The sequence below is a fragment of the Vigna umbellata genome, chromosome 10, assembly GCF_029865625.1.
Source record: "Vigna umbellata cultivar VRB3 chromosome 10, Vumbellata_1.0, whole genome shotgun sequence".
Lineage (NCBI taxonomy): Eukaryota > Viridiplantae > Streptophyta > Magnoliopsida > Fabales > Fabaceae > Vigna > Vigna umbellata.
The window spans coordinates 10,699,900-10,726,704 of NC_142174.1; the positions used below are offsets into that span (position 1 = coordinate 10,699,900).

A 26,805-nucleotide genomic window follows, 5' to 3' on the forward strand; every position below is an offset into this window, starting at 1 on the left:
CACTAGTTTTCCCATAGTCCAAGTCAAACAAAATTTCATCCAACTTTCATTCAAATTATCTTTCCATTTGTCATTCTCTCCTATTCTCTCTATTTTCCCTTCCAATTTCAAACACTTCAGTTTCGGATTCACCCTGATTCTTCAGAGGAATTGCCACAGTGATGGCACAGAAGAGCTTCATCGTTGAGGTCGAGAAAGCGAAGGAGGCGACGAAGGAAGGCCATCGAGAGGACCTGTGTACCGTAGCCTCTTCGCCAAGAATGGATTCCCTGCTCCTATCGAAGGTCTCGATTGCTGCTGGGACGTTTTCCGGTGAGCTCGTCACTTCAATTTCACTACTCTTTGTTTTTCGTCAATTTTTTATGCAAAAATGTCAGATCAATAAGCTCCTACTTCCTTTCGTGGATATATGATCTGGAATTGCGTATGAGACTTTACTGGAAAGCTTTTGGTGCTCGAAGCAATGATCGTTTCTTTTTACGTTCACAGTCGGAAGATGTATTTCCTCTAATGACGTACAAATCGGATAGTTTATTTGAATCTCCCGAATTAGTATACCTACTTGCCATGCAGAGCTCTCTGATCTGTATCATAGTTAGGCAGACTTTCGATTGAAGCTATCTATTTGGAGCAGTGAAAGTAGAAATTTCGGTTTAACCACTTTTTTGCAACAATGAATTAATGTTGTTGGACTTTCGTGTGCATGAAGAGAACCTAAGTATACAGTTTAATTTTACTTGATTTAGTAGCTATCTATTTGGAAAGTGAAAGTATTAATTTCGTGCACCAGAGTTTGCATTGTCGGTATTTTTTTTTTCCTTTTTAATACTGTAATAAATGTTGGCGAGCTTTTCATGTGCATGAAGACGACTTGATCATTCGGTTTAATTTTTTTACTTGGCTTAGGATTTGATCCACAACCTGTGTTGATCCAGATCAATGTTACGCTGAACCGAACTTATGACTTGTATTGATAAAAGATTAGTCAATTCAGTTCTGAGTGTGTTGTACTTTTACAGATTGTCCGTTGAGAAATATCCAACTAGTCCAATGTTTGGTCGCCGGGAAATTGTGAATGGGAAGGTGAGGTTTTGACTACCGATTGAGTCCTGTGTTCTGGATTTTTTCTTGACATTGCTTCACCATTTTTCGCTTTTAACCGACTTGAATTTCCTTTTCGTGACTCTATAGGCAGGCAAGTACAAGTGGTTAACATACAAAGAAGTATATGACCAGGTGATTAAGGTTGGGAATTCCATCCGCAGCTGTGGTTATGGAGAAGTAAGTCAACCATGTCGTTTCGTTATTTACAAACAAGATTAATGTGCAATTAACATGGTTCCATACCTTTGACATATTTCAAGTGCTGGATGTTCTTGATAATAAGTTGTCAGACTTTCTAGTTAACTCTTAACCTCTTAAGTTTACAATCCTTGGTAAAGAAAACGAGTTAACTCTCAACATAAGAGTATACTCAGACAAGCTCTTTAGAATCTCAGGTCAACTGAGTATGTAGTTTTGGCCATTCATTGACAACACTAACAATATTTTGTTAAGGATAAAACTATTTGAAGAAATTAGTTCCTCTTTTAAATATTTTCACTTTAAGAACTTATGCTTTTATGAATTTATGTTAGGTTTGACCATATATTCAAGTTTAATCATATTTAACCTTAGTATAATATCATACTTTATTATTGTGACTTGCTACTTTTCTTTATCATTAAGTTGAAATATTCAATTATTTGTGTAGAAAGTATTATGTTATGTATATATGTCATCAATAGATTTTTTTTTTAATCCTCTTTTTCCTTAGGTAATTCTTAGTTTATGAAAGCTCTCAAATTTGTCAACCTTGCTTTACAATTTGGTATTTGTATGAGCATGGACTGTGTTGGAGATCTCATATGATTAGTTATTATATAACTGAAATAGGGTATTTATTGGACAACAACCATCATCTCATGAGTTAGCTTTTGGGACTTAGTTAAGTTCAAACCCAAATTATAATATGTTGAGTCTATCGAGTTGTCCGTCATTTGGTGATTATCAAACCATTCAAAGATGTTCACTCTTGTTAACTTTATGCTCAAGATGTTCAATCATCAATGCTACGGGTGTTTGTTGGAGATAGTATTTTGTATAGTAGTGATACAATGAAAGTAGTTGTAACTTCAGCTTATTCTATAGACTATGTTTTGAGATTCATTTTGGTCAAAACCCAAAATTTAAGAAGTATCTCAACGTTGATTCAAAAACTTGGTTTCGTGAGTTAAAGTGCTTAGCATATGACAAATTTCCCTTTTGCACATAAGTTTGTATATTGGATCCTTGTTTATATGTTTTGATATTTTATTTTTTTGCATATGATATGATAATATTTATATTTTCTAGCATTTTTTTTTTCTTTTGAGATTAATTCATATACTACTGGTTTGCAGGGTGTAAAATGCGGTATTTATGGTGCCAATTCAGCAGAATGGATTATGAGCATGGAGGTAAAATTTATTTTGAATTCCCTTCCCTTCTGTTCTCTTCCTTTTTTCCATCTTAATTTTACTGCTCGCTTGGAAGTATTTACCCTACATGTGGGAGTTTTCTGCAGTATTCATGTGTTGACATTTGCTTGTATTTTGGGCTGAGTATTTATAATTATTTCTATGTCTAATTTATTGTTTATTTGGTGGTGAGTTTTAGTCCGCATTGAGCTGAAAGGAGAATAAGATATTTCTGGAATGAAGCTTCGTTTCTTATATTGAATATCCACACTCTGCAGAGAGTTCCAATTCTTTAATTATATCTCTATACTTATATTGTGCCAGTTATGGTATCCCTGGTCACAACAATAATGTTGCTGAACTAACTTCTTTCACCCAATGGTTTTTAACATATTTGCAAAAAATTGCAGGCCTGCAATGCTCATGGACTCTATTGTGTACCTTTATATGATACCTTGGGTATGTCACCCCTTCATTATCTTGTTTCTACACCATGTTGATGCTTATACTCAAATGCAATTAAAATTTGCTTTTGTCATCTATAATTGTACAAATAGTTGCTACTATCAAGGATCAGTAATCTCAAAAGCTTTGATGTTGTGTGAAAAGATGCAACATTGGTGGCGATGTAACATTTTTTCTGTAACTTTTTCCAACAAATAACAAATTTCCTAATTTATGAACTTTTTAGAAACTATGTACAATATTACATCTTGAAAAATTATGTAAGTTCTAAATGCAAGCATTTATCAAAACCTTTTGTGGCTATTTTTTATTTTTTATTATATGTTGTAATTTTTCTGAACAAATAAATTCATTAATTATACCTTTTGAAATTCTCACCTAGTGAATGAACAAAGTCCTTTTGAAAAGTATTTTTATAAAAATTTACTGCAATTCAGTTAAAATGGTGCATAAACAATATCCAATTTTACAAAAGCAATATCCCATTTTAGAGTTATTTGTTTTTCAATTTCTAAACTTGTAATTATCATTTGCTTTGACACTCTCCTCGGAATGAAATAGGTGCTGGAGCTGTAGAATTTATTATATGCCACGCAGAGGTCTCAATTGCATTTGTGGAAGAAAAGAAGATACCCGAGGTTCTTCTATTGAAATCATTTGTTTTAAATTAGTTTAATTGTTAGGAAAGATTAGAGAGTTTTGTACAATCTTATCATGCTAGTGGTCAGTCTGACCCATATATTTGTTTTTGAAACATTTTAGCTATTGAAGACATTTCCAAATGCAACAAAGTATCTCAAGAGTATGTTTTGTAGTTTCTCTCCTTTATTTACTAAAATGCTTATGCTTTAGGAAGAATCATTTCACTTTTTCATCTTTGTCACAGCAATTGTAAGCTTCGGAAAGGTTACCCCTGAACAAAAGCAAGAAGTTGAGAAGTTTGGGTTGGCAATATATTCGTGGGATGAATTTTTGCAAGTGGTGGGTTATTCATTTCGTATACTATTACTCTTTGTTTTCTGAAAGTTTTAAAATAGAAGCACTCCTACAATTACATTTGTAATTACTACACAAAAAAATATTGTATCACAAGCTTGATCCACCTACAGTTGGCATAATACTTGTAGAAAACAATTAATGAATATAACTTTTAGTGCAGTGGAAATGAAAAAAAAGGATGATTTGTAAATGGAAATTTTGGGAGCATTTTTCTGGGCCAATTTATATAGTTACAAATACGTCCAAATTTATTTTTCTAGTTAATTTCAGTCCCCCTGTAGGAAGTAATCATATCTTTCACCTCTCTGGTATTTTTGTGGTTCCTGTTCCTAATTCAATTTTTAATATATGCCACAGGGTCAAGGTCAGAGTTATGATCTTCCAATTAAGAAAAGGAGTGACATCTGTACAATAATGTATACTAGTGGAACTACTGGTGACCCCAAGGGAGTGTTGATATCAAATGAGAGTATTATCACTCTCTTAGCCGGGGTAAAGCGACTGTTGGAGAGTGTCAATGAACAAGTATGTTGTTTTCTTTCACAACTCCTGCACTATACTTGGAAATACATGAATATGCAATTTCATTTTACGTTTTAGGATACTGAATGAATAGCTATCCTTTCTTTGACTCTCATAGTTTCCCTTCTTTTCCCTTCTCTGCAGTTAACTGAGAAGGATGTATACATATCATACCTTCCTCTTGCACATATCTTTGATAGGGTCATTGAGGAAACATTCATATGGCATGGTGCTTCAATTGGTTTCTGGCGTGGGGTGAGTATATGTAGTATATCTGTCATTACAGAATGGAGATTTAATATCATAAATGAACTCTGGATTTGGAATATGACCATCATTTGCACAATTACTTCAGGATGTCAAATTGCTAATTGAAGATATTGGGGAACTAAAACCAACTATTTTTTGTGCTGTTCCCCGTGTGCTCGATAGAGTGTACTCAGGTAAACTCTTGAAAATTCTTGTGATTTCTGACATGTTTGATGATCTTCCCATGATATATAGTGTTAATGCTCAAACTTTTATTTCCGTGGAGAAAGCTTGATAGGATCTAAGGTAAGATGATAGAAGGCGGGAAAATGGGAGAGCGGTTAGGAAAGGCGGGATGGGAGATCTTATATAAATATAGTTCTATTCATTGTTAGAAGGTAGCTAGTCATTTTCTTTCGTATAGACAGGTCTTGGACCTTGTGAGGGGGGTTAGGCTTCCGTAAGATGGAGGGAGGTTATGCTCTCAGATACTGATTGTATGCTACTTCTGTTGATGAGAATACAGATAATTCATTCTTTTCCAATCGTTTTCTTGCTGTGATTGTGAGTGAGTTGTCATCGTTAGGTTTCATACTCAGGAACCTAACAAATTGGTCCGACTTGCCGGATCGAGAAGCAGAGCGCTGTCGTATCAACAAGAGAATTGCTAGATCAAGAACCAGCTAGATCTTTATCGGAGGAGCGAACAGAGCACGTGTGAAGAAGAATGGAGGGAAGAAATGAGGGATGCCTGAACATGGTAGAAAGCCGGCTAGACGCGGTGGAGGTTGCAATAGACGGATAGAAGGTTGAAACTGCGGTATTGAGACAAGATTCGGCGGCCATCCGCCAAGATCTTCAAGAAGTGATGCGATTATTGGGGGGACGGCACCGCACTCAAGGGGAACAGTTTGACGACAGTCTGGCGCCTGTGAACGCCAATAGGAGTACAAGACGCGAGGACGAAATTGGGGGCGGAGAAGGTGAGCGGTTGAATTGGAGGAAGAGGGTGGAGTTGCCCGTGTTCGAAGGATTAGATCCATTGAACTGGATCAATTGGGCGGAGCGATTCTTCGAATTACAAGGAGTAGTGGAACAGGAGAAGGTATGATTGGCGTATGTGAGCATGGAGGGGAGCGCTGGTTACTGGTTCAGAGCTTGGAAGGAGAAAGCCAAGAATCGTTCATGGGATGGTTTGAAGGAAGCCCTGGTGATAAGGTTTGGAACCATTGTTGAGCGGTTGACGGCATTGAGACAGACGGGGACGGTGGACGAGTATGTAAAATACTTCAAGATATTGGCGGGTCGAATGAAGAGAGTGCTAGACGAGCAGCTGTTAGGATATTTTCTTGCGGGATTGAAAGAGGATATCTGGAATCAAGTCTGATAGCATGACCCGCAGGAATGGATGGTGGCGATGCGGATCGCAAGGGATGTTGAGGAGTTCCAGAGAGTCGCCGAACGATCCGAGGACAAGTGCTATAGCCCATGCCGATCGGGAGTGGCCGAGTGGTCCGAGGCCAATCACCTAAGCCGATCGGGAGCCGCCAAGAGTGAAGAATTCTAGGGAAGCGAAAAGGAGAGGACGACCAGATCCGAACAGGAGAGGACTGCTGGACCCAAACGGGAGAGAACCGCCGAATTCGAACGGGAGATCTCGGCCGGAACCGAACGGTCTTACTGTTACAATTACATGCCGAACAGTCTTACAGTCAAAACGGTCTCCCAGTCATTGGCTGAGTGATCCGAGGCCATAGAAGACTAGTCGTTCGGGGCACGAACGAGCAGTGAGGTGACAAGGTCCGAGGCTAATCGCTATAACCCAGGCCGATCGGGAGTTGCCGAGTGGTCCAAGGCTAATTACCCAGGCCGGTCGAGAGCCGCCAAGAGTGTGGGGTCAATACCGAAGATGCACGGTTTGATAGGGGACCGAATGGTATTGGCCATTAGAGGACGAACGGTAGTAGAACGAAGAGGAGAACTAACTCTAGACTGGGAAGATCTAGCAGCAACTCTGTTCAGGGTTGTTAACGCGAGCCAAACGGTTGAATGCAGGAGGGAGGAGCCGAACGGCATAAAGATAGGGAGAAGAGATCCGAACAACATAATAAAAGGGAGAAGAGAGCCGAACGGTATAAAGATAAGAGAAGAGAGCCGAATGGTAGAGGAAGGTATTTTACAGGAAAAGATACGAAGCTCCTCGCCTTCAAGGAAATAATACAGAGACAAAAATGGACCCATAAACTTTATCTCTCAATTCGACCACCGCCCAAGCCTCCAGACCGGAAGTTGCAGGTAGTAGCCAGCGGGTTCTCTTCCTGTGATAAGACCATATCAAAATGCCATGGGCTCAAACTTCATTGTTCCAACCTTGAGGACAAGGTTGTTTTGTAGCAGGGTGTAATGATAGGATCTAAGGTAAGAAGATAGAAGGCGGGAAAATGAGAGAGCGGTTACGAAAGGCGGGATGGGAAACCTTATATAAATATAGTTCTATTTATTGTTAGAAGGCAGCTAGTCATTTTCTTTCGTATGGACAGGTCTTGGACCTTGTGAGGGGGTTAGGCTTCTGTAAGATGGAGGGAGGTTATGCTCCCAGATATTGATTGTACGCTACTTTGGTTGATGAGAATACAGATAATTCATTCTTTTCCAATCGTTTTCTTGTTGTGATTGTGTGAGTGAGTTGTCATCGTTAGGTTTCATACTCAGGAACCTAACAAAGCTACTCTTCAATTTTTTATTATAGGAATAGCATTTTTCTTGCTTTTCTTTTACATATTTTTTCCTACTCCTCCAACCATCGAGAAAATTGGATTATGACTCTTAACCCCGATCTGGAACACAGGTATGACACAGAAGATTGCTTCTGGGGGCTTCTTGAAGAGGACATTATTCAACTGTGCTTATTCATAGTAAGTGCTGTTTTTGTAAATAAATATTTGAGTCTGGGTGAAATCATGAACATGCAAAAAACTGTCGTGGATTCTCTGTATGATTGTTATGGAACTAAGATTGTTCTTGATTGATTTCGCTTACAAATTCTTGTTAGATTAATATTATTTTTTACTATGTATGTGTTTAAATCTCTCGTGGCCTCTTAGGGGCACTTCAATATTTTTTATTTTATTTTTTATAATCAGTTCTGCCATACTCTTACAATGCAAATTCTGAAATCTGATTTCAGTAAGCTGAATAACATGAAGAAAGGGTTTACCCATGGAGAGGCATCCCCTATTTGTGATAAAATTGTATTTGATAAGGTAGTGAAATTTATAAATCTAAACTCCTCGGCCTCTCAGTATTACTGGATCTTTATTCCTAATCATGGCTTTGCTACATAATCAGGTAAAGCAGGGTTTAGGAGGTAGAGTTCGTCTTATTTTGTCTGGAGCAGCACCTTTATCTGCACATGTGGAAGGTTACTTACGGGTGGTGACTTGTTGTCATGTCCTACAAGGATATGGTATGTTCTTTTTAAATATGAAAATCAAACTTATACCATACTATCACTTTTCAAGAAAAATGTCATTAATTTGATTTCCATGTGATGGTGACACAAAAACATGCTCTTAGTTGAAAATGATTTTTTATCAGAAAATAGTGGTATTTTATTTTTATCCGAGGATTACATGTTAAATATTTTAAGGAGTGTTTGTCACAGATCAAAATAACACTAGGTAGAATGGATATAATTGTTTCCTTCTTGTAATCACGTAAAATTTGAGAAAGCAGATAGCATTTGATGGTGTAGTAATGGTAGTTGAAAACATCCAAAATTGGTTTAAAACTAACTTTATATTTTTAAAGGGATAGTTTTTTATTTTTCTTCTTTACTCTTTAGTTCATTTGATATTTAACTTGTAAATTTTGAAAGATTTACTTCAAATGAATTTCAATTACGTACAAATTTTCTACTACTTATTCAGAACATTCATAGCCATTTTGTATTTGTCAAATAGCTATTAAAGTTGGATATTTGAATACGTTTGCTACTGTAGTTTATTTTACTTGGTGCTCCTGTTAAAAATGCGAACAGGCCTGACTGAAACCTGTGCGGGAACCTTTGTCTCATTACCAAATGAAATGGAAATGCTTGGAACGGTGGGCCCTCCAGTACCAAATGTTGATGTGTGCTTGGAATCTGTTCCTGAAATGGGATATGATGCCCTAGCAAGCACACCAAGGGGAGAAATTTGTGTAAAGGGTAAAACCTTGTTTTCCGGGTACTACAAACGTGAAGATCTCACCAAAGAGGTTCTGATCGATGAATGGTTCCATACAGGTTATTTTATTATGTTTTCCAAAATTGAGGTTTATAGGTAATTTCTTATATTAGCTATGAGGCTACAATTTTTCTTTTATTCACAAATGATACCTTCAACAGGGGATATTGGAGAGTGGCAACCTAATGGAAGCATGAAAATTATTGATAGGAAAAAAAATATATTTAAACTTTCACAGGGAGAATATGTTGCTGTCGAAAACCTGGAGAACATTTATGGACAAGTTTCATGTATTGAATCTGTAAGTCCTGATAACCCTATTCCTTCCAATGGTTTTTCTGTCCTAATTGTAGCAAATTTATTGCTTATATCTAATTGGAAAAATATGTAGAAGATTAGAAAATGTTACTGATATACTACTAGAGCTGATTACCTCAGGTTGATGATAGAATTTCGAAACTTTGGGACCAATCATGGCCTACTAACCCTCTGTCTTAGGTTGATATTTTTTATCCTGAAGTTTAAACTAAACAGGCTTGGATATTTTTCTTTCATCGCTAGACACATTCAAATTGTAGCTTCTTGTTAGAAGTATTTGTTTTTAATATTGTTGGAAGTCCCATATCAACTAGAGATAAGGTCAATTCATAGTTTATAACTGGGTGCAAACCTCACCCTACAAGCCGGTTTTGTGGGGTTGAGTTAGGCTTAAAGTCCATTTCTAATATGGTGTTAGAGCCAGGTTAGAGCCTATCCTAGTGATATTTGTTATTTGCTGGACATATTGTTTATCCTAACGATATTTGTTGTTTGCTGGGCATATTGTTCCACCTGCTATCGGACCATCCATTAAAAATGTCTAATCTCACGTTCGAGATGTATATACCTCGGCGTGAGGGGGTGTGTTGGAAGTCTCACATCGATTAGAGACAAGGCCAATTCATAGTTTATAAGTGGGTGCAAACTTCACCCTACAAGCCGGTTTTGTGGGGTTGAGTTAGGTTTAAAGTCCACTTCTAACAAATACTATAAATTTTTGTGATATTTTTCTCAAGACTTAAGACAACTACTGGGGCATGTATCTGTGCTACTATTTGTTCAAACATCTGGACATACAAATGAGTAATGATGTCAAAAGGTTTAGTCCAGTGCAAAAAAGAAACAAGGTTCTAAATTAGCTTCATGAATGAGCTGAAAATATTCTATTCCATGAAGATATAAACCTTTTTCTCCTCTATTTCAGATATGGGTTTACGGAAACAGTTTTGAGGCCTTCCTTGTTGCTGTTGTTAATCCCAGAAAGGAAGCACTTGAACAATGGGCTCAAGAAAATGCTATATCAAAGGACTTCAATTCTCTTTGTGAAGATGCTAGAGCAAAAAGTTACATACTTGCAGAGCTCTCAAAGATTGGAAAGGAAAAGAAGGTATTTTTTTTTTGCTTTTGTTATCATCATCTAAATGGTTTTATTTGGAGTATTTATGTGTATGATAAAATTTCACATCAATCTAAAGTTGTTTAATAACTATTTTTGGGTAGTAATTATATTTGACATGAAATATTATGTTTGGTCTTGCACTTGTTTTAAATGATCTTGTCTTACGTGTAAACATGTTTCTACAAGTACATATACTGAAGTTTTGTGGGATGGCGAATATGTATTTGGCAGTTGAAAGGTTTCGAGTTTATAAAAGGAGTTCATCTTGACCCGATTCCGTTTGACATGGAACGTGACCTTATCACTCCAACATACAAGAAGAAGAGGCCACAGTTGCTTAAATTTTATCAGGTACAAGTTTTCAAATTCTCAGGATTTCATTTCACTTCATATTGAATAGTCTTAAAGTGGAGCAACCTTCATAAATGGAAGGTTATACTCTTCCTCTTCCTTTCTTTACTCATAACCGAACAACAAATAAAGAAGGTTGAGAAATCTCAGTCAGTTCCTGTTTTGTTGGCTGTATGGGTTATTAGTCAGGGTGATCAAAGCAATATGGTTTTGGATTGTATAGTGTTTTTTGACCTGCCTATGGGAACTCAAGTATATCTGTGTCCGGATGTACTTTGGCCTACCTACTAATACTTAAATATCATAGTTTAAAAATGGAAAACTGCACCTAAATAACAATGTTATGTACACAATTTATGAGAAAATCTGGAACATGGATTTTGTAATCGTGTGATTACTTAAGCTATGACACATGCAGGTTCTAGAAGTTAAGATATTCTCATAGTTTAAAAATGGAAAACTGCACCTAAATAACAATGTTAAGTACACAATTTATGAGAAAATCTGGAACATGGATTTTTGTAATCGTGTGACTACTTAAGCTATGACACATACAGGTTCTAGAAGTTAAGATATTCTCATCTAACTTGCAATTTATGTCCACTCTCACAATGCTTCTACTCAGATATTTGCGCATGGTTATTGTGTACAAACAAGCAGATGTGAAATCTGACTCAGCATACCGTAGCTGAATCTACGGAATTTTGAGTGTGTTGTGCGTCTGTTTAAATAAACACAGAAACGTGTATTGGATACATGCATGCTGGTGTATCTGTGTAGGCCTTCTATGGAAATGAATTCATGTTACGGCTGTTCTTTTTTCTAGCACACCTTTTAATGTTTGGGTTTCAGAGTCAAAACATTTTACCTTTATGAGGCTCTTTATGGGGAGGGTGATAAAAGTACTGACTGCACCATTTTTTATTTTGTGCGCAGAATGCTATTGACAACATGTACAAGAGTACAAAGTAAGCCATGGCTCAGAGGTGCTTTGGGAGTTAATGTCACGGGGACAATTTATTTTCTGCATGTTATTCTCTTCCTTCTATTGTTTCCCTTAGGTGACTGTATATACGATGAATATAGGGATACCCAATATTATAAATGTATTTTTATTTATAATTTCTTCATATCCATACATTTCTTTTTTTCCTCTCTAGACATGTACTTACTTTTTGAGTATTCACGGATCCTTTCACATATATGGTTATTAATTTTCAAATGGCTGATAACACGCCATGCGTAGTTTTTGTTCAACTGCTTACACGAAATTTTATACTATTTTATACAAATTATTGGCTCGATTATAATATTACTCTGCAGCACTTTCTTTACAGGAGAAAAATTGTATTTCCTCCACACGTCGATACAGTGACATTCAAAGCAATTTTTAATAAAATCTCAGAATAAGTAAATAATTAAACGCTATCAGTATATTAAATAATAACTTTCTTGATTATAAAAAATGATTGATTTTGGAAAATGTAATGTAATTCCTAAACCAAACGTCTTGTAAAATGAGATGATGCTTCTCGAGAAATCAATGAGTCTGGATATTTGTTTCTTGCACGCTCATGAAACTGTAGCTAAGAACAAGTGGCGCCTGATGAAACAGCCACGTTACGGTCATGCTAACTTCAATCTCCATCTTTTTATGCATCTTTTTCCAAAGCAATTCCCACTTTTTGGATCACATTCATGTGCTCAAACCAGACAGACAACCGTCTTCTGTCCATATTTTTTCTTTTTCTTTTGCCCACAGTACACCCCCTCCCCCTGCCTTCACCATTCACTATATAAGTCTTTATACAATTAATTTATATTTTTTTGTCGCAAATTCCAATTATTACATCGGTGGTTCAATGAACTGGCTAATTTCTAAAATAATTATTTCACGTCACTCAGGTGTCAGCTGTTTTTGATTCAAGTATTTGTAAGAAAAAATAATTATGGAAACTCTTTAACATTAAATTCTTCAAAATTTACTTTAATTTGTTGATGAAAAATATGTATTTATACTCTGCTACTAGTATTTGCTAATATTTAAACTTTAAGAGACAAATTTTAGTAGATAAATAAGATTAAGCTGAGTCATAAACATTAATAATTATATAGTACTAACGTAAAATAAATAAAAAAGCGTTAACAACCTTTAATTAGATCACATAAGAAAGCTTATCCCTTCACGTTTTACTTGTATAATTCAACTTTCGAGCACACGTGTAAAGATTTCGTTCTCTTTAATGTGTTCAGCTTTGGCGAGCGACCTGATTCGTGTCACGTTAAACTCAATCATATACAAAACCCATAGTTTCCTGGTAGAAGAGGAAGAGAACTCCAAAAGAAAAGAAAATAAAATAAAAGAAAAGAAAAGAAAATAAAATAAGCCGGTGCCTGCAGTGTATGAGATTATGATAACAGAAACAAGTCCATATGATAACACGAACGAACCCATAAGTACGTTACAACTGTGAACACATGCACTATTTAAAAGACAAATCCACAGCAGAATTAATCAGTAGCGAAATGGATTCGACAGATAGCAGTGCGAAAACAAAATCTAAAGAAATTGAACTGTGTTACGATGACTATCCCAAGAAGAGAAAGCGTCCTTCCCAAGTAGCGGTGGTTATTCCCACCATGGAAGAATCCAAGGCCGCCGCGTCCTCCTCCTCCTCCTCCGCAACGCACGGTTCCATATCCGTGATCGGGCGGCGACGCGCAATGGAGGACGCCGTCATGGTGTTTCCCGGCTTGGTGGCGGCGGGGCAGTGGTGTGGCGGTTATGATTTCTTCGCGGTTTACGACGGACACGGCGGGACGTTGGTGGCGAACGCTTGCCGCGACAGGCTACACCTGCTGTTGGCGGATGAAGTGAGGGAGAACGCGAAGAAGGGATTGGATTGGTGCGAGGTTATGTATTCGTGTTTCATGAAGATGGACAAGGAGATCGGAGTTGGTGGTAAGGCGAACGATGACGGTGGCGGAAACACCACAGGTTCAACGGCGGCGGTTGTTGTCGTTGGGAAGAAGGAGATTGTGGTGGCGAATTGCGGTGACTCGAGGTCGGTGTTGTGCCGCGGCGGTGTAGCCATAGCACTTTCGCGTGATCATAAGGTGATCGATGATTAATTAATATTAATTATGATTATGATTTAGTTATTGATTGTTGTTGCATGTTGAGATAGTGAATAGTTTTGGAGTTTGTTTAACTTTGTGGAATGTGTATACGTGTATACAAATCAGCCTGATCGTTCAGATGAAAGAGAGAGAATAGAAGCTGCCGGTGGAAGAGTGATTAACTGGAACGGAAGTCGTGTTTTGGGAGTTCTTGCAACTTCCAGATCCATAGGTAAACTTCTAAACTCACTTTTTTCATTTTTCATATGCTCTGTGTTTCCGTAACATAGCTCATAAATTACTGCATCATCTCCACCTATCTTCGTCATCAAGAACATGCACGTTTCATTAGACTTTTCAGAAACATACTTCAACCAAATTGCTTTTCTCCTAAACTAAATACTCATGCATTACCATAGGAATGACACATGAATAACTAAGAAAGTTGTCTTGTTTTGAGTTACTGTTTTTACCAAATGGTTTGTTCGGTCATGTAAAATTCTGAGAAGGGGGATTTCACACTGTGCAGGGGATCATTCGATGAAACCTTTTGTGATATCTGAGCCAGAGACGATGGTGTACGAGCGAACAGAGCGTGATGAGTTTGTGGTGGTAGCAAGCGATGGGTTATGGGATGTGGTGTCAAACAAGTTTGTTTGTGAGGTTGTACGAAGCTGCCTCCATGGCCAAATCAAGAGGAATTTAAAAGAGGAGACTGTTGTAAGCAATGCAACAGAAGCTGCATCTTTGTTGGCAGAGTTGGCCATGGCTCGTGGAAGCAAAGACAATATCAGTGTCATAGTCATCCAACTCAACAACACCACTTCATCCTGAACTCCATGTAATAATACTCAACCATTTCTTACTTTCCAATTTTAATTCTCTCTTTTTACTTATATTTTATAAAATCAATTTCAAATACAATGAAAAGCTTCCTTTTTTCTCTAGATCTTGGTCACTGTTATCACAATGGAGACTGAGAAGCAATTGTAGTTCTACAAATAAATTTTATATTAGTTTTCAAATGAAGAATAGATAACATATGGGCAGACAGTTTAGAATTCATTTTCATTTTCATTAATCACAAAACACTATAGAAATTTTACAATTACTTGATGGTGTGATTGTTCATTCATGTCTGTTAAATATTTGGATATAATATATGTTGACTTAAATACTGATCTAACACGAAAGTCAACCTAGTTTACAGCATTGTGTTGTGCCTGTTCAATCTTATTGTACAGCTGGTTTTTTATTTTAAAAAAACAAACAATATTTATCAGATTCAATTAATATATATATATATATATATATATAAATTTTTTTTTGGTAGCGTTGATCTTTTTATTTCAAATTATTTTTTCCTTATTTGCCTGGTTTTTACGTCAGAAGAATAACGTGACTTTCGTGATATGATTCAGAAGAAAAAATCAAGCACGCACGCACGACGTGGCTACCCTCCTAATCCTAATCATAAAAACTCATCAATCAATTTCTTTAATTTAATCGTTTTATTTTTATTATTTAAACTAAATATATTTTAATTTTAGGTTTAAGATTTAATAATATACAACAATATTAACAGTACATGTTCGAATCTGAAATTAAAAATTGAAAAAATATCTAAATTTGATTATTCAATTTTGAAGAAGAATAAAAATCATATGGTACTGGATACTTTTTTTTATTCCCTCGATGTAATATTTTTGTAAATAGACGGGCTAAAGCCCAAACTACAAAGAAGGCTGAGATATTAAATCCAAGAGCAGCGACAAACTGTGAACAAGATCGTACGGAAGCCTTTCCTCCCTGCACCTCCACAATATGTAATAAAAAAGAATTTTTAAAATTCAATGTCAATGTGAACCTTCAAATCGGGTAAAAATGAGTAAGAAAACGGGGGCGTGGCTGGGCTCTGGCTGGGGCTGGGCTGAGGCCGGGGCTGGGCTGTGGCTGTGGCTGTGGCGAGGGTTGTGGCAGGGCTGGGGTTGTGGCTGGGGCTGTGGTTGAGGCTGGGGCTGTGGTTGAAGCTGGGGCTATGGCTAGGGCTGTGGTTGAGGCTGGGGCTATGGCTGGGGCTATGGCTGGGGCTATGGCTGGGCTGTGGTTGAGGCTGGGGCTATGGCTGGGGCGTGGCTGGGGCTGGGGCTGTGGTTGAGGCTGTGGCTGGGGCTGTGGTTGAGGATGGGGCTGTGGTTGAGGATGGGGCTGTGGTTGAGGCTGGGGCTATGGCTAGGGCTGTGGTTGAGGCTGGGGCTGAGGCTGGGGCTATGGCTAGGGCTGTGGTTGAGGCTGGGGCTGTGGCTGGGCTGTGGCTGGGCTGTGGTTGAGGCTGGGGCTGTGGCTGGGGCTGAGGCTGGGGCTGTGGCTGGGGCTGAGGCTGGGGTTGTGGCTGGGGCTGGGCTGAGGCTGAGGCTGGGGCTGTGGCTGTGGCTGTGGCTGTGGCTGTGGCTGGGCTGAGGCTGTGGCTGAGGCTGGGCTGAGGCTGAGGCGAGGCTGGGCTGAGGCTGGGCTGAGGCTGGGCTGGGGCTGAGGCTGGGCTGGGGCTGACGCTGGGCTTTGGCTCTGGCGGGATCAAAACTTTGCGAGTCTATGATCTTCTACGGGAGATCAATTTCGTGGCTTTCTGTTCACGGCACATCACTATATCGGCAGCAACATTTATCATATCGGCAGCAACATAGGTCTGTCTCTCAACTCCGTTCTTTTTTAATGTTTGGGGTTGAAGAATATGTACCCCTTGGAAAACTGTTCCCAAGTGGTTTTAAACTGCTTAGTGTTTTAGATTTATCAAGATGCACCTTTGAAGAAGTTTCCACTAGCAGTTATTGATCAATATAATTCAAGATACCTAAGGCTCAAGGGAAAGATACTATTTTGGTAGTGGTTGATAGATGCAAGTTCATTGACTAGTTATGAAGAGAAAAGATGCAATGAGTGCGCACACACATACAAAGAAAATATGGTCCAAACCTCACTCAAGGGTTAATCATTGTCAAAACTGATTATATACTGATTCTTTAATGTAAAAATCACTCAAATAATCAATTGCAACTTTAAAAACATGGCTAAAAAGCTATGCAAATTAGCAAACTTATTCATCTACAATTTGCAACTAATACTAGTACAATGATAAGCAAATCTGTAAAAGTCATTCAAAAATAGAAACTAAGATAGTCAAACAAGTTTAAAATGACTAAACTAAGCTAAGGAAAATATCAAATACCTAAATTTACCTAAAACTCAATGTCACCACCTAAACCTACTTAGAACACTAAAAACAGTACTAAAAATACAACTACTCTATCGCTATACTACAACAACTAAAAACTATGTCTAAACTATCCTCACAAGTCTAACTTACTAAACTAAGTATAAGAAAATGTACTACAACTCATTCTATTAACTAAGTCTAAATTTAGCTAACTATATCTACTAAACTACACCACTACTTACTATTCTAATTAAAATACTAAATGCAACCAATCCTATTTCCTAACTCTAAAAGTACCAAAATAATACAGCAACTACGGTAACAAATATAGAAAATATTATAACTACTGCCTACTCTAGAAAACTAGAACTACAAAATATACCTAAACACCTAAACAGTAATAATGATATAATGAATGAAGAGGCCATGAAGGGGAGGAATTCTGATTGATAAGGCAGGGTGGTATGGGGTAATGGTAGGTGGATGCACCTCCATCTCAACCATCAGATGAAGGCTTCATCATAATCAACGGTGGTTTTGGAGGCCTGGAAGGATGCACCGTAGAAAAGGGCCCCAAGCAAAGATAGGAAAGCAAATGCGTACTTTGAGTTAATAATATGACACACCTATCATTGATAACATAACAACTACCAAGTATCTTCGGAGCATCAACCTTTTAATTTTGTTTCTTATGTGTAAAGTGGGATTTTGGAGGGAAAATATAACATAACTTGCAGGGTTGTCCTCTCTAGTGGCATGCTCAATTATTATTCAGAAAAAAAGTGCCACAACTTGGTTTTTCAATTTTCATTTCCTTGACATAGATAGATATATATATATATATATATATATATATATATATATATATATATATATATTTTCTGACAAATGAAAAAAAGCCATAACTTTCCTATATTCAGGACTATATTGATTCTTCTTTTGCTCTAAGCCTTCACCAGTTCTTAAGTTCTTTATAAACAGAATTCAAGTAAAGAATGATGCAAAGATATTTTAAGATTAGTGAGAGACATGTTAAACAACTGGCAGTTACAGTGCAGACTCTAGCATAATTGCTTTTGTAGACTTTGTTACTAAATTCAATATTCTTATAATACTCATTCTGAATACAGCTATAGTAAACAACACAAGAAAGAGGAAGAGCGTCACTCAAGACAATAAGGCAAAAGAAAGAGGTGGAGATTTGCAAATTACGACCTCGAGCTCAAGCCGTCCCCTCTCAGTTTTTAGTTCCTCAACTAGTTGAAGTTTTTTATATCTTCTTACCAAGCATTTGTGCTGCAAGTGGTCTTCACGTATCTATAGATAGAGAAAGCTTGCTTGAATGGTTATGAGAACATTGTCAATTAAAGAAGGTAAAACTAACACACAAGTAAAGGATGAATGATCTGAAAAACTTTTACTCAATTACAAAGAAAGCAAAAGAAAATGATAAAATCATGTGTATGATTTTTAAAAAGTTGGTATATCAGTGTAATTAGAAACCATAAAGGGTGTCAATGCAATTTATTCTACAAAAAAAGCTACATATAAAATCAACAAAACCACCATATAACCAATACTGGACACTAAATAAAAATAGCATAATACTTTTGCTTATCCACTTTTATCTTAATTATTGTTAGACAACTCCTGAACATTAAGCATTAAATCTGGAGAATGGATGGGTCCTCCAATATCTGTCCTGTTAACTATGAAGAATCAGACCTTCTACCATTTGACCAGAGACTTTGATATCATGTGAAGGACTAATAACCTTCCTAGTACGAACCCACAAATGGTTTTGTATCTGTAAAATTGATAGCAAAGTCTCCCTGACACAGTGGCTGAGTTTGATCCTTGACCCCCATTCTTGAGAATTAGATTAAGCTTCAGCAGAAGGAAAAGTGGGTTCGTGCATAGATTTCAAGCCCAAAAGGCCTCTCTAGAGGAAGGCCTAAAGGGTTGTGCTATAGATATAGAACCATTATTGAACATCTACCCTATAACTGAGGCTATTGGGGGGATTGATCTCTGACAGAAATAAGTTTGAGTACTTCAGAATAAATAGTAGTAGGATCAATACTATATTACGTGTTACTCTGCTAGTCAAAATCGTTTTCCATTCAATACCATAACGTTTAAAAAGAAGGAATTATATTATGGCAAACCATTTTGGCACTGGATTATGAGATTGGTCAATTGCCTTTTCTATCCTCAGACTGTATTTAGGGGTGGTTCCTACCTGGTAGCTGAAGCAGTGACAGATGATATTCCTTTATACAACTTAGTTTCCTCAGCATGGCCTTGGGCAACCTATTACATCTCAGATTAATCTCACCACTCCACTAATCTGTCTCATTCTATGTACTAAAATATTGCCCCTACCCACTCGAGTTCTATATGATGGGCAACTCATTCCTAAAACATTGCCTTGTCTTCCAAACACATCATACTTCTTCAGAACAGCATGCAGACAGATTTATACAGTCGCAAGTAAATCTGTTTGTGAACAAATCTTGAAGCGTTTAGCAAAACAAGATAATATATAGCCAATAGAAAAATATTTTATATATTCACAACAAAAATATGATAATCATCACATACCTGTCTAAAAAAGGCATTAGTATGTAGTCATGAACCAGAAAATCCATTGCCCAAGATTGGTTTGATTGCTCCTTTGTTTGAAAAGAGCCTAGGGAGAAGATCCACCTTATCCAGATTTTGAGTGTGGTTTGATTGCTCATTTTGTTTGAAAAGAGCCTCAGGAAAAGATCCACTTTGAGGCTAGTAAGACAGTTATATCTATAAATAAGGGTGATAAAGATTTTGGAATGAATATGCCTGAAAAGTACTAATTGTATTTATAGGATTAACATGGACAGATAACTTATATTCTTATTAGAAGGGAGAAATAATAATGATATATTAGATAGTAACAGAATGACAAATAATCATCAAAATACTAAACTACCAAAGTTTAATTATAATACGTGAATACTAAACTACCAAAGTTTAATTATAATACGTGAATACGATCCAAATAGACATAAGTTGGACTATTCTTTAATGAAAAAGCTTAAAGAGTTTTGTTGGACCATGCTCTTTAATTACTATTGGACTGAGTAAAAATACTATTCAATATCTTATATATTCCTTTTATATTTATTGATAAGGCCTTATTAACTAAGCATGACAATAAAAGAAAATCATTAACTTAATTGAGAGTAATAAACATGTTTTATTTTTTTTCTAATATACTTCTATTGTAATATAAAATATTTTAATTGGAAATTTAATTTAATTTATATCATTAATTTTTTATCTTTTAAAAATAAAAAATAACAACCCAAACTTCTTTAAACTGGGATGCTAGTTTATGTTACATTGAGAGGTAATAAGTTTCTATGTTTCCACCTTTTACAAAACCCCCTCTTGCAAGTTAAATAGACCACTAGTAATATATATCTACAAGTAACTACATAATACCATGAGAAAAGAGCTTCAAGGACATCTTGTCGGTCCTCATTTTTGGGATAATGTAGCCTGGCCCACTTCAGCACAAACTGATAGACAGCATCCTCTGATGCAAACCTAGATCACTCGATGAAGAAGAACCTTACAAGTCCATGTGTTTGAAAAATAAAAAGAAATATGGGAAAACAAGAAAAAAGACAGGAAACTGAGATTGAAAATAAGAACAAAAACTGCAATAAATAATGGTTAAAGAAAAAACAAAAATCACCCGGAATTAAGAAACATAGTGAGTAACAAACTTACTTTGTTATGTCTTTGTAGTGTGACGCAAGAAACAACGTTGTTGCCTCTATCAGTGGTTGAATAATAGCATCTGACGTCAAAATGCTTGAAGGAAGATCGAAATAAAGTAAATGCAAACCAGTCATAGGCGTTAACCTTAACATCCTAGTGCAATACCTTATGCATGACAAAACATCAAATTTATCAGCATCCATAAGCACATCCAATACAGCAGCAGGTCCATAACGGCAGCCTCTTCTGCTCCAATGATAGGTTAAAAAACAGAATGTTTTAGCTGACATTTGGACATTAAAAAACTAACATAAACATTATAAAGTCTAAAAACTAAAAAAGGAGGAGAGGGTGGGCAAAGAGAGCGACAAAAACCTTCAGCTCATATATATCAAACAATTACCAGAATTGTGGATACGAAGTGTCACATTTTGTTGCTTAGACTCTCTCATCACTTTTGAAAACAACTACAGGAATAATTAAAGCAATGAGTCATCTGAGTGATAACAGAGGAAATTAAGTAGAAAAGCAGCACTAGGCGTAGTAAAGTACATACCTGATAAAAGAAGGGACCTTTTGCTGCAAGAATTGGAAACTTACATGTACGGTCCTAACTCTTAGAACTTTTGACCAACTCATCTCAAATAATGAATCATTTCCAAGAGAAACTTCATCACCTACAAAAGTAATACAGTAATCATAAGAACTGTATCACAAGCTGAAAGTTAAATTCACACTGCACAAAACATTTTTACAGCACAAATCCAGTTTGCAGATGGAGATATTCATTTTCAATCAGTAATGTGTATGATTATTCCATCATGGTTATCACTGAAAGCATCCATAAATTATCAGATCACAACCATGAAGGTAGTCAGGAAGCACTTCCCAAACACAGAAAGAACTCACAAATTTTAACTTGTTTTTGTGCATTTGCAATTGAAGGGATTAAATATTTTACCGTGAAAGATGAAAGGTGTATCATTTAGAGAGAGGATTAATCATGGAAGTGAACATGTCCTCAAGTCAAATATACATGTTCTACGCCCTCAAATCAAATCAAATATACAGTTGCACGAATATCATCAACGTGTTTCAATGCTGTTACTAATACTTCGTGCACCTTTGGCATTGTAAATATGGGCATTTAGGCTTTTAATGTAAAATTCCAATTTTAACTACATTGGTCAAGATTCATATTAGCAGAAGACAAATGCATGTAAATATTTGTATATTGAATTATCTTTAGCATTTAAGACACGAGACGAAACCAACAACACCAAATGATTTGTCAGGAAATAAATAGCGGGTTCTTGAAGCACTAGGGAGGGACTTGATAAAAATAATAATCCAAGCTATTGAAACTTTTGAAAAAGAAACAGAACCACGGTGACGCCTCAGTAATTGCTATAGCTTCCTCAGCATCTGGTAAATTACAATTTTCCGTTTCCTCGTGCTGCAAGAGGACATAAAGCTTGATAAAGGGAAGCATCTGAATTTGTCAGGGACTTATCAAACCAAATTAACAAGTTAAAACTGGCAAGGACTATTCATCACAACTACCACGCCCGAATTTGAAAATTCAATTAACCAACTGAAGAACTTCTAGCCTTTGGGATACCTCAGAAACAACAGATATGACAATGTGGGAAATTTGAGTTTATTCCTAGACCTGGAGAGTTCAATTTAAGAAACGAAAGTAGAATTGAAATGTTTGATTGGATGGTACCTTTCATAACACCGACTCTGCTTCTCTTGCAATTGCTACTACGGTAGAGAGAGAACAACAATGTTGGGACCGTCTGAAATGGGGGTCGGGTATAACCTCAATGTTGAGAATTCAGTTGGAGAAATTGATGTTGTCGAATGCAAACGCAAAGTTACACTCCAAACCAACATCTTTCGTGTCTGCCTCTGTCATTTTAAATCTTTTGGAGCGATGTTTATGAAACAAGTCAGGGTTTTAGCATTTGCAGGATGTTTATGAAACCTCTCTTCTTGAGAGAGTAAAAGACTCTCGATATCATCTGCAGAGTAGAGTTCGGTTCGTGACATCGAAGCCAGTAACGACGCCACAAGAAGACGATCTTGTTGTTGATAGAAGAGATACTGAGGATTGAAAGAAAGGGAGGCAGTGGCGGTATCAGTGATATGAACGGGTGGGATTGAAGAATCATCCAAGAAGTGCCCAAGATTCAAGCCTTGGACGGTGCCAAAGAAGAAAATTATCTTCATCTAACTTTAATGCAATCCGAGTGTTGAACTTGTGAATAGAAAAAGCAAAACGCGGAGCCATTGTGGAAGATGAGGCAACAGAGGCCATGAAAGAGCGCAAAATCAGCTCTTGATATCATGTAATGATGTCTAAAGAGAGAAGAATAACCTGAATAAGGTGGTAAATGATATAACTAAGTTGAATTGAATATTACAGACAGACCGCTAGAGGAATTTATATAGCGGTGTGGTGAGTAACAGAAAGCGGTTACAACAGCTGTTTCACGTAACACAAAAATAAAATATCAAAGTCATAGGGTTAATTAAATTTAACTTTGATACGGTTTAATTTTATTAACTTTTTTTAGTTTTGTCAGAAAGTTTTCTATTTTCAAATGTGTTTTATTGTAATTTTTTTTAGTGGGACAATGGGTTATTATCTTAATCTGTCATAATTTAGTTCTTTTCACATGATATTTTGTGTTAATATTAAATTACTTACTATCGAACTTGATTCTTATTGTTGGATAAAAGTAAATTAAAATAAATATTTAAAAAAACACGATCATGGAAAAATGTACAATAAAAGTGGATTAAAGTTGTGTGTAAATTTTATAAAACTAAGTTTGAAATCATGGAATTAAGGTTGTCTTACACAAAAAAAAAAACTAAGAAATTTAAATGACATAAAGTTGTGGACATTTGGAATACAAAATACTATTCGAATAATGATTTTGATTTATATATAAACATAAGAATAAAAAAACCTTTTGTAACATATAGTATAAATTTCTTTGGAGAACTTCCACAATTTCCCAACGTTTTGCTTTGTTCTTTGTTTCTTTTGGTTCTTGTTTAATAATAAAAGTTATTTGTTGTTACCTATAAAACTACGTGATTTAATATTAACACCAAATAATATGGAGAGACAACTAAGGAAGGTGATTTACAAAATAACAATCATGTTGTTTAGTAAAGAAAAATTGTAATTCAATTGAAAAATATTTTAAATACTCAATATTTAAAAAAAAAACTTAACAATGACTTGGTTAAAAATAGTCAAATGTATCTTATATACTGAAGGAAAATGATAGTGAATACACATATTTGAAATCAAATAATTATATATAATAAAAATAAGAAATATGAGAGGATAAAGAAATGAAAAACAAAAAAACATATAACTAAAGTTATTTAATACGTTGAACTAAAAAAAGAAACGTGATAAAAGTTCTTCAATAAATTACCAGTTTGATAAGAATCTAACAAAATCATTGGAAGGAATGGTAATGTAATAAATTTAGTCTCTTTACATAAAGTTAAGAATTAAACTTTTATAAAGAAAAAAATAAGTAACTAAGGAGGGAAATCTTATTAACATGTTAAAAAAAATACTCACTTCTCTCTTTCTTGTAGAAATGTCTTTGTTTGGACTAAACAGTTAACAAATCACCTAGCTGCTCGATATAATCATAAACTATAAAATGAGCAACAACAGACTTATGATATAAGTTATCAGATAGAGATTGCAACTATTTTCCAAGTTCTCCTTCACCAATCATGGCTAATGCACCCAAGGGTTTGACCTTCAAAACCTCACCTATTTTCCCCTGTCTTTCACCAATCTCAACAACATCAACTATAAAATTACAATTATTCCATACATAATGTGTTGTATTTGTAATATAACATTATGGCAGAGAGGAAAGTCCACAATCTTTATTAATGGAATACCTGGATCGTTATCTCCAAGTGCTCCTTCAACTTTAGAGTTTGCAAAATATGGATCTTCCCATGTTTGTGGAAGTAAGCCATAATTCCAATGTATATTATAGCTGGATAACATGAATAAGATGTGTTTCAGAATAGGCTATATATGAAACCAAATCAGTCTAGCTAGATCAACCAGACACAGTAAAAGAAGCCAAGGAGGTGATGAATGAGAGATGCAAAATGCTTCAACTGTTAAAGATAAAAAATTAACATGAAGATGGCATCTAAGAAGGAAGGGTAATTATCAAAGGTCAGCAATGGGTATTGAACCCTAAAAGTAGTAGATTTATGGTAGTAAATAGACAACACTAAAGAAGAACTATCACACTACATTTATGTCGACAATAAAGCAATAAAATAATATAGAGAATAGATTTACATTAAAAGTGAACTCCCAAAGACAAATAATGTAATTTAGAATAAGAAAGGAACAACATAAGCTCAGAAATTATATCTGACGGGTAATATCAGAGCTTTCCCTGTTTTGTATCTTGTTTTATGGGAGTGAAAGCCTCATCAGTTGCAACCTCCATCTTTGCACTTGATTCTTTAGGAATCTCAACAATGAAGTTGAAGATATCATCACCCGATGACAATGGAAGGAGAAACCTAAATATTTTGCAAATTACATTTTAGGTACAAGTAACAAAATCATAACAGGTAGTCCACAGAAGAAAACTCATTCATTGAACTTTACTTCCATTTCCTAATTGAAAAGCGGAATATCTCGTTAGATAGTAATTCCTATTAAATAGCTACACGTTAATTAGCTTTCATCATATTAAGCAAATATGCAAATATAAATTATGATGAATCCCTAGAAACATTGCAATTTGGCTCCTGCTCAACATTTCTTTCATAAAAGCAGAGGAAATGTAGTAATAATAAGTAAACATATACACATGCGTCAAACAAAAATATCTCATTTAGCTAGTGAAGAATAAGAATATTCAAAACTATTCAACATCAGCCAAAACAAACATCATCCTTAACAACTTACCAAGCTATTGATCCCATTCACGAAAAATTGCAAATCCATGTTATCCTTCTCTGCATTCTCGATCAGCAGCTATTCCTCGCTATCACTGTTATCGTCTTTGCAATGCATTCACAACGACAAGAAGAACAATTTTGGTTCGTGAGTGGATAACTTCGAAAACCTAAACTCTGTCATCGGCGAGGTGTTCAAAGAATCCGGATGTGTGAGCACTGCTGCAAATCAATAACTGCTTGCAAAATGGTCTGGTGTTGCAAAATGTAGTTGATTTAACGATATTTCAGATAGTTACTGGGCCTTTAGTGGGCCTTACACTGTTAGAAATTTAGTTCAGGCCCAAACATACATAACGAATCATGTTGACTCTGACTAAGAACTGATCTAGTTAAGAGGTCAATTCCCTAGATAGTTTGTTGAAAACCCGAGTGCCTAAACGCTTCAATTAAAACTTAAAATACACAAAATCTTAAAATAAAATATATTAAATTACCCATAGGTAAAAGCTTCACCGATATGTAACAATATTAACATATCTAATAATACTAATAAGTTCACATTTTAAAATAAAAAGATATTATAAAAAGTATCATATTTAATAAACTAAAAGTCATTATTACATAATGAAATACATGTTGGGGAGTTTCAATATACACATATCTTCACACGGTAAGATATAATCCACTTTGGGCTAAGCACTCACGAATTTGCTTTTGGTACCATTCCCAAAAGTTTCTTACTAATGGGGGTATCTATGTGTATATAAACTCATATCTAACTCTTCTTTTATCCGATGTGGGACTTTGTTTGTACTCCAACAATACATGCATTGATAAATCTGTTTAAATTTATCGTAATCTCATATTAAGGACTTGTTTAGTGGAACAATCCTTTTTGTTACGAATTAATTATGATAAACCTGCTTTAATTTATCATAACCTCATTATCATAACCTCATATTAAGTACTTGTACT

The 26,805-nt window shown here is 35.8% G+C and overlaps 3 protein-coding genes and 1 pseudogene across 4 annotated transcripts; 3 read left to right on the forward strand and 1 right to left on the reverse strand.

Moving 5' to 3' along the window:
- The first annotated feature begins 168 nt into the window (after nt 1-168).
- On the forward strand, nt 169-11,878 carry LOC124846958 (long chain acyl-CoA synthetase 5-like). The gene is made up of 19 exons (XM_088100304.1): nt 169-312; nt 1,020-1,083; nt 1,192-1,281; nt 2,442-2,498; nt 2,909-2,957; nt 3,525-3,601; nt 3,726-3,765; nt 3,850-3,944; nt 4,320-4,487; nt 4,629-4,739; nt 4,840-4,927; nt 7,582-7,648; nt 7,921-7,996; nt 8,082-8,199; nt 8,773-9,018; nt 9,121-9,260; nt 10,203-10,385; nt 10,629-10,748; nt 11,685-11,878. Exons 2-19 carry the CDS (start codon nt 1,051-1,053, stop codon nt 11,718-11,720), a joined length of 1,794 nt encoding a protein of 597 aa, XP_087956430.1. The 5' UTR covers nt 169-312; nt 1,020-1,050; the 3' UTR covers nt 11,721-11,878.
- A 1,146-nt stretch (nt 11,879-13,024) lies between these two features.
- On the forward strand, nt 13,025-14,734 carry LOC124846955 (protein phosphatase 2C 51-like). The gene is made up of 3 exons (XM_047324327.2): nt 13,025-13,865; nt 13,995-14,100; nt 14,398-14,734. Exons 1-3 carry the CDS (start codon nt 13,227-13,229, stop codon nt 14,700-14,702), a joined length of 1,050 nt encoding a protein of 349 aa, XP_047180283.1. The 5' UTR covers nt 13,025-13,226; the 3' UTR covers nt 14,703-14,734.
- Nucleotides 14,735-15,507: 773 nt separating this feature from the next.
- On the forward strand, nt 15,508-18,431 carry LOC148191878 (uncharacterized). Its single transcript, XM_088100205.1, has 2 exons — nt 15,508-16,552; nt 18,213-18,431. The coding sequence occupies exon 1, from the start codon at nt 15,990-15,992 to the stop codon at nt 16,326-16,328; it is 339 nt and encodes a 112-aa protein (XP_087956331.1). The 5' UTR covers nt 15,508-15,989; the 3' UTR covers nt 16,329-16,552; nt 18,213-18,431.
- A 6,002-nt stretch (nt 18,432-24,433) lies between these two features.
- Nucleotides 24,434-26,060, reverse strand: LOC124846954 (soluble inorganic pyrophosphatase 6, chloroplastic-like; annotated as a pseudogene). The gene is made up of 4 exons (XR_015782682.1): nt 25,838-26,060; nt 25,297-25,446; nt 24,799-24,899; nt 24,434-24,703 (listed from the first exon to the last, which is right to left on the reverse strand). The product of XR_015782682.1 is annotated as a soluble inorganic pyrophosphatase 6, chloroplastic-like (transcript).
- Nucleotides 26,061-26,805: the final 745 nt, after the last annotated feature.

Coding starts and splice junctions, on each gene's coding strand:
- LOC124846958 (XM_088100304.1), top strand. CDS start 1,051: ATGTTTGGTCGCCGGGAAATTGTGAATGGGAAG. Junction 4,928..7,581: donor GCTCGATAGAGTGTACTCAG/GTAAACTCTTGA, acceptor TCTGGAACACAG/GTATGACACAGAAGATTGCT. Junction 10,386..10,628: donor AGATTGGAAAGGAAAAGAAG/GTATTTTTTTTT, acceptor TGTATTTGGCAG/TTGAAAGGTTTCGAGTTTAT.
- LOC124846955 (XM_047324327.2), top strand. CDS start 13,227: ATGCACTATTTAAAAGACAAATCCACAGCAGAATTAATCAGTAGCGAA. Junction 13,866..13,994: donor CACTTTCGCGTGATCATAAG/GTGATCGATGAT, acceptor TATACAAATCAG/CCTGATCGTTCAGATGAAAG. Junction 14,101..14,397: donor TGCAACTTCCAGATCCATAG/GTAAACTTCTAA, acceptor CACACTGTGCAG/GGGATCATTCGATGAAACCT.
- LOC148191878 (XM_088100205.1), top strand. CDS start 15,990: ATGGCTGGGGCGTGGCTGGGGCTGGGGCTGTGGTTGAGGCTGTGGCTG.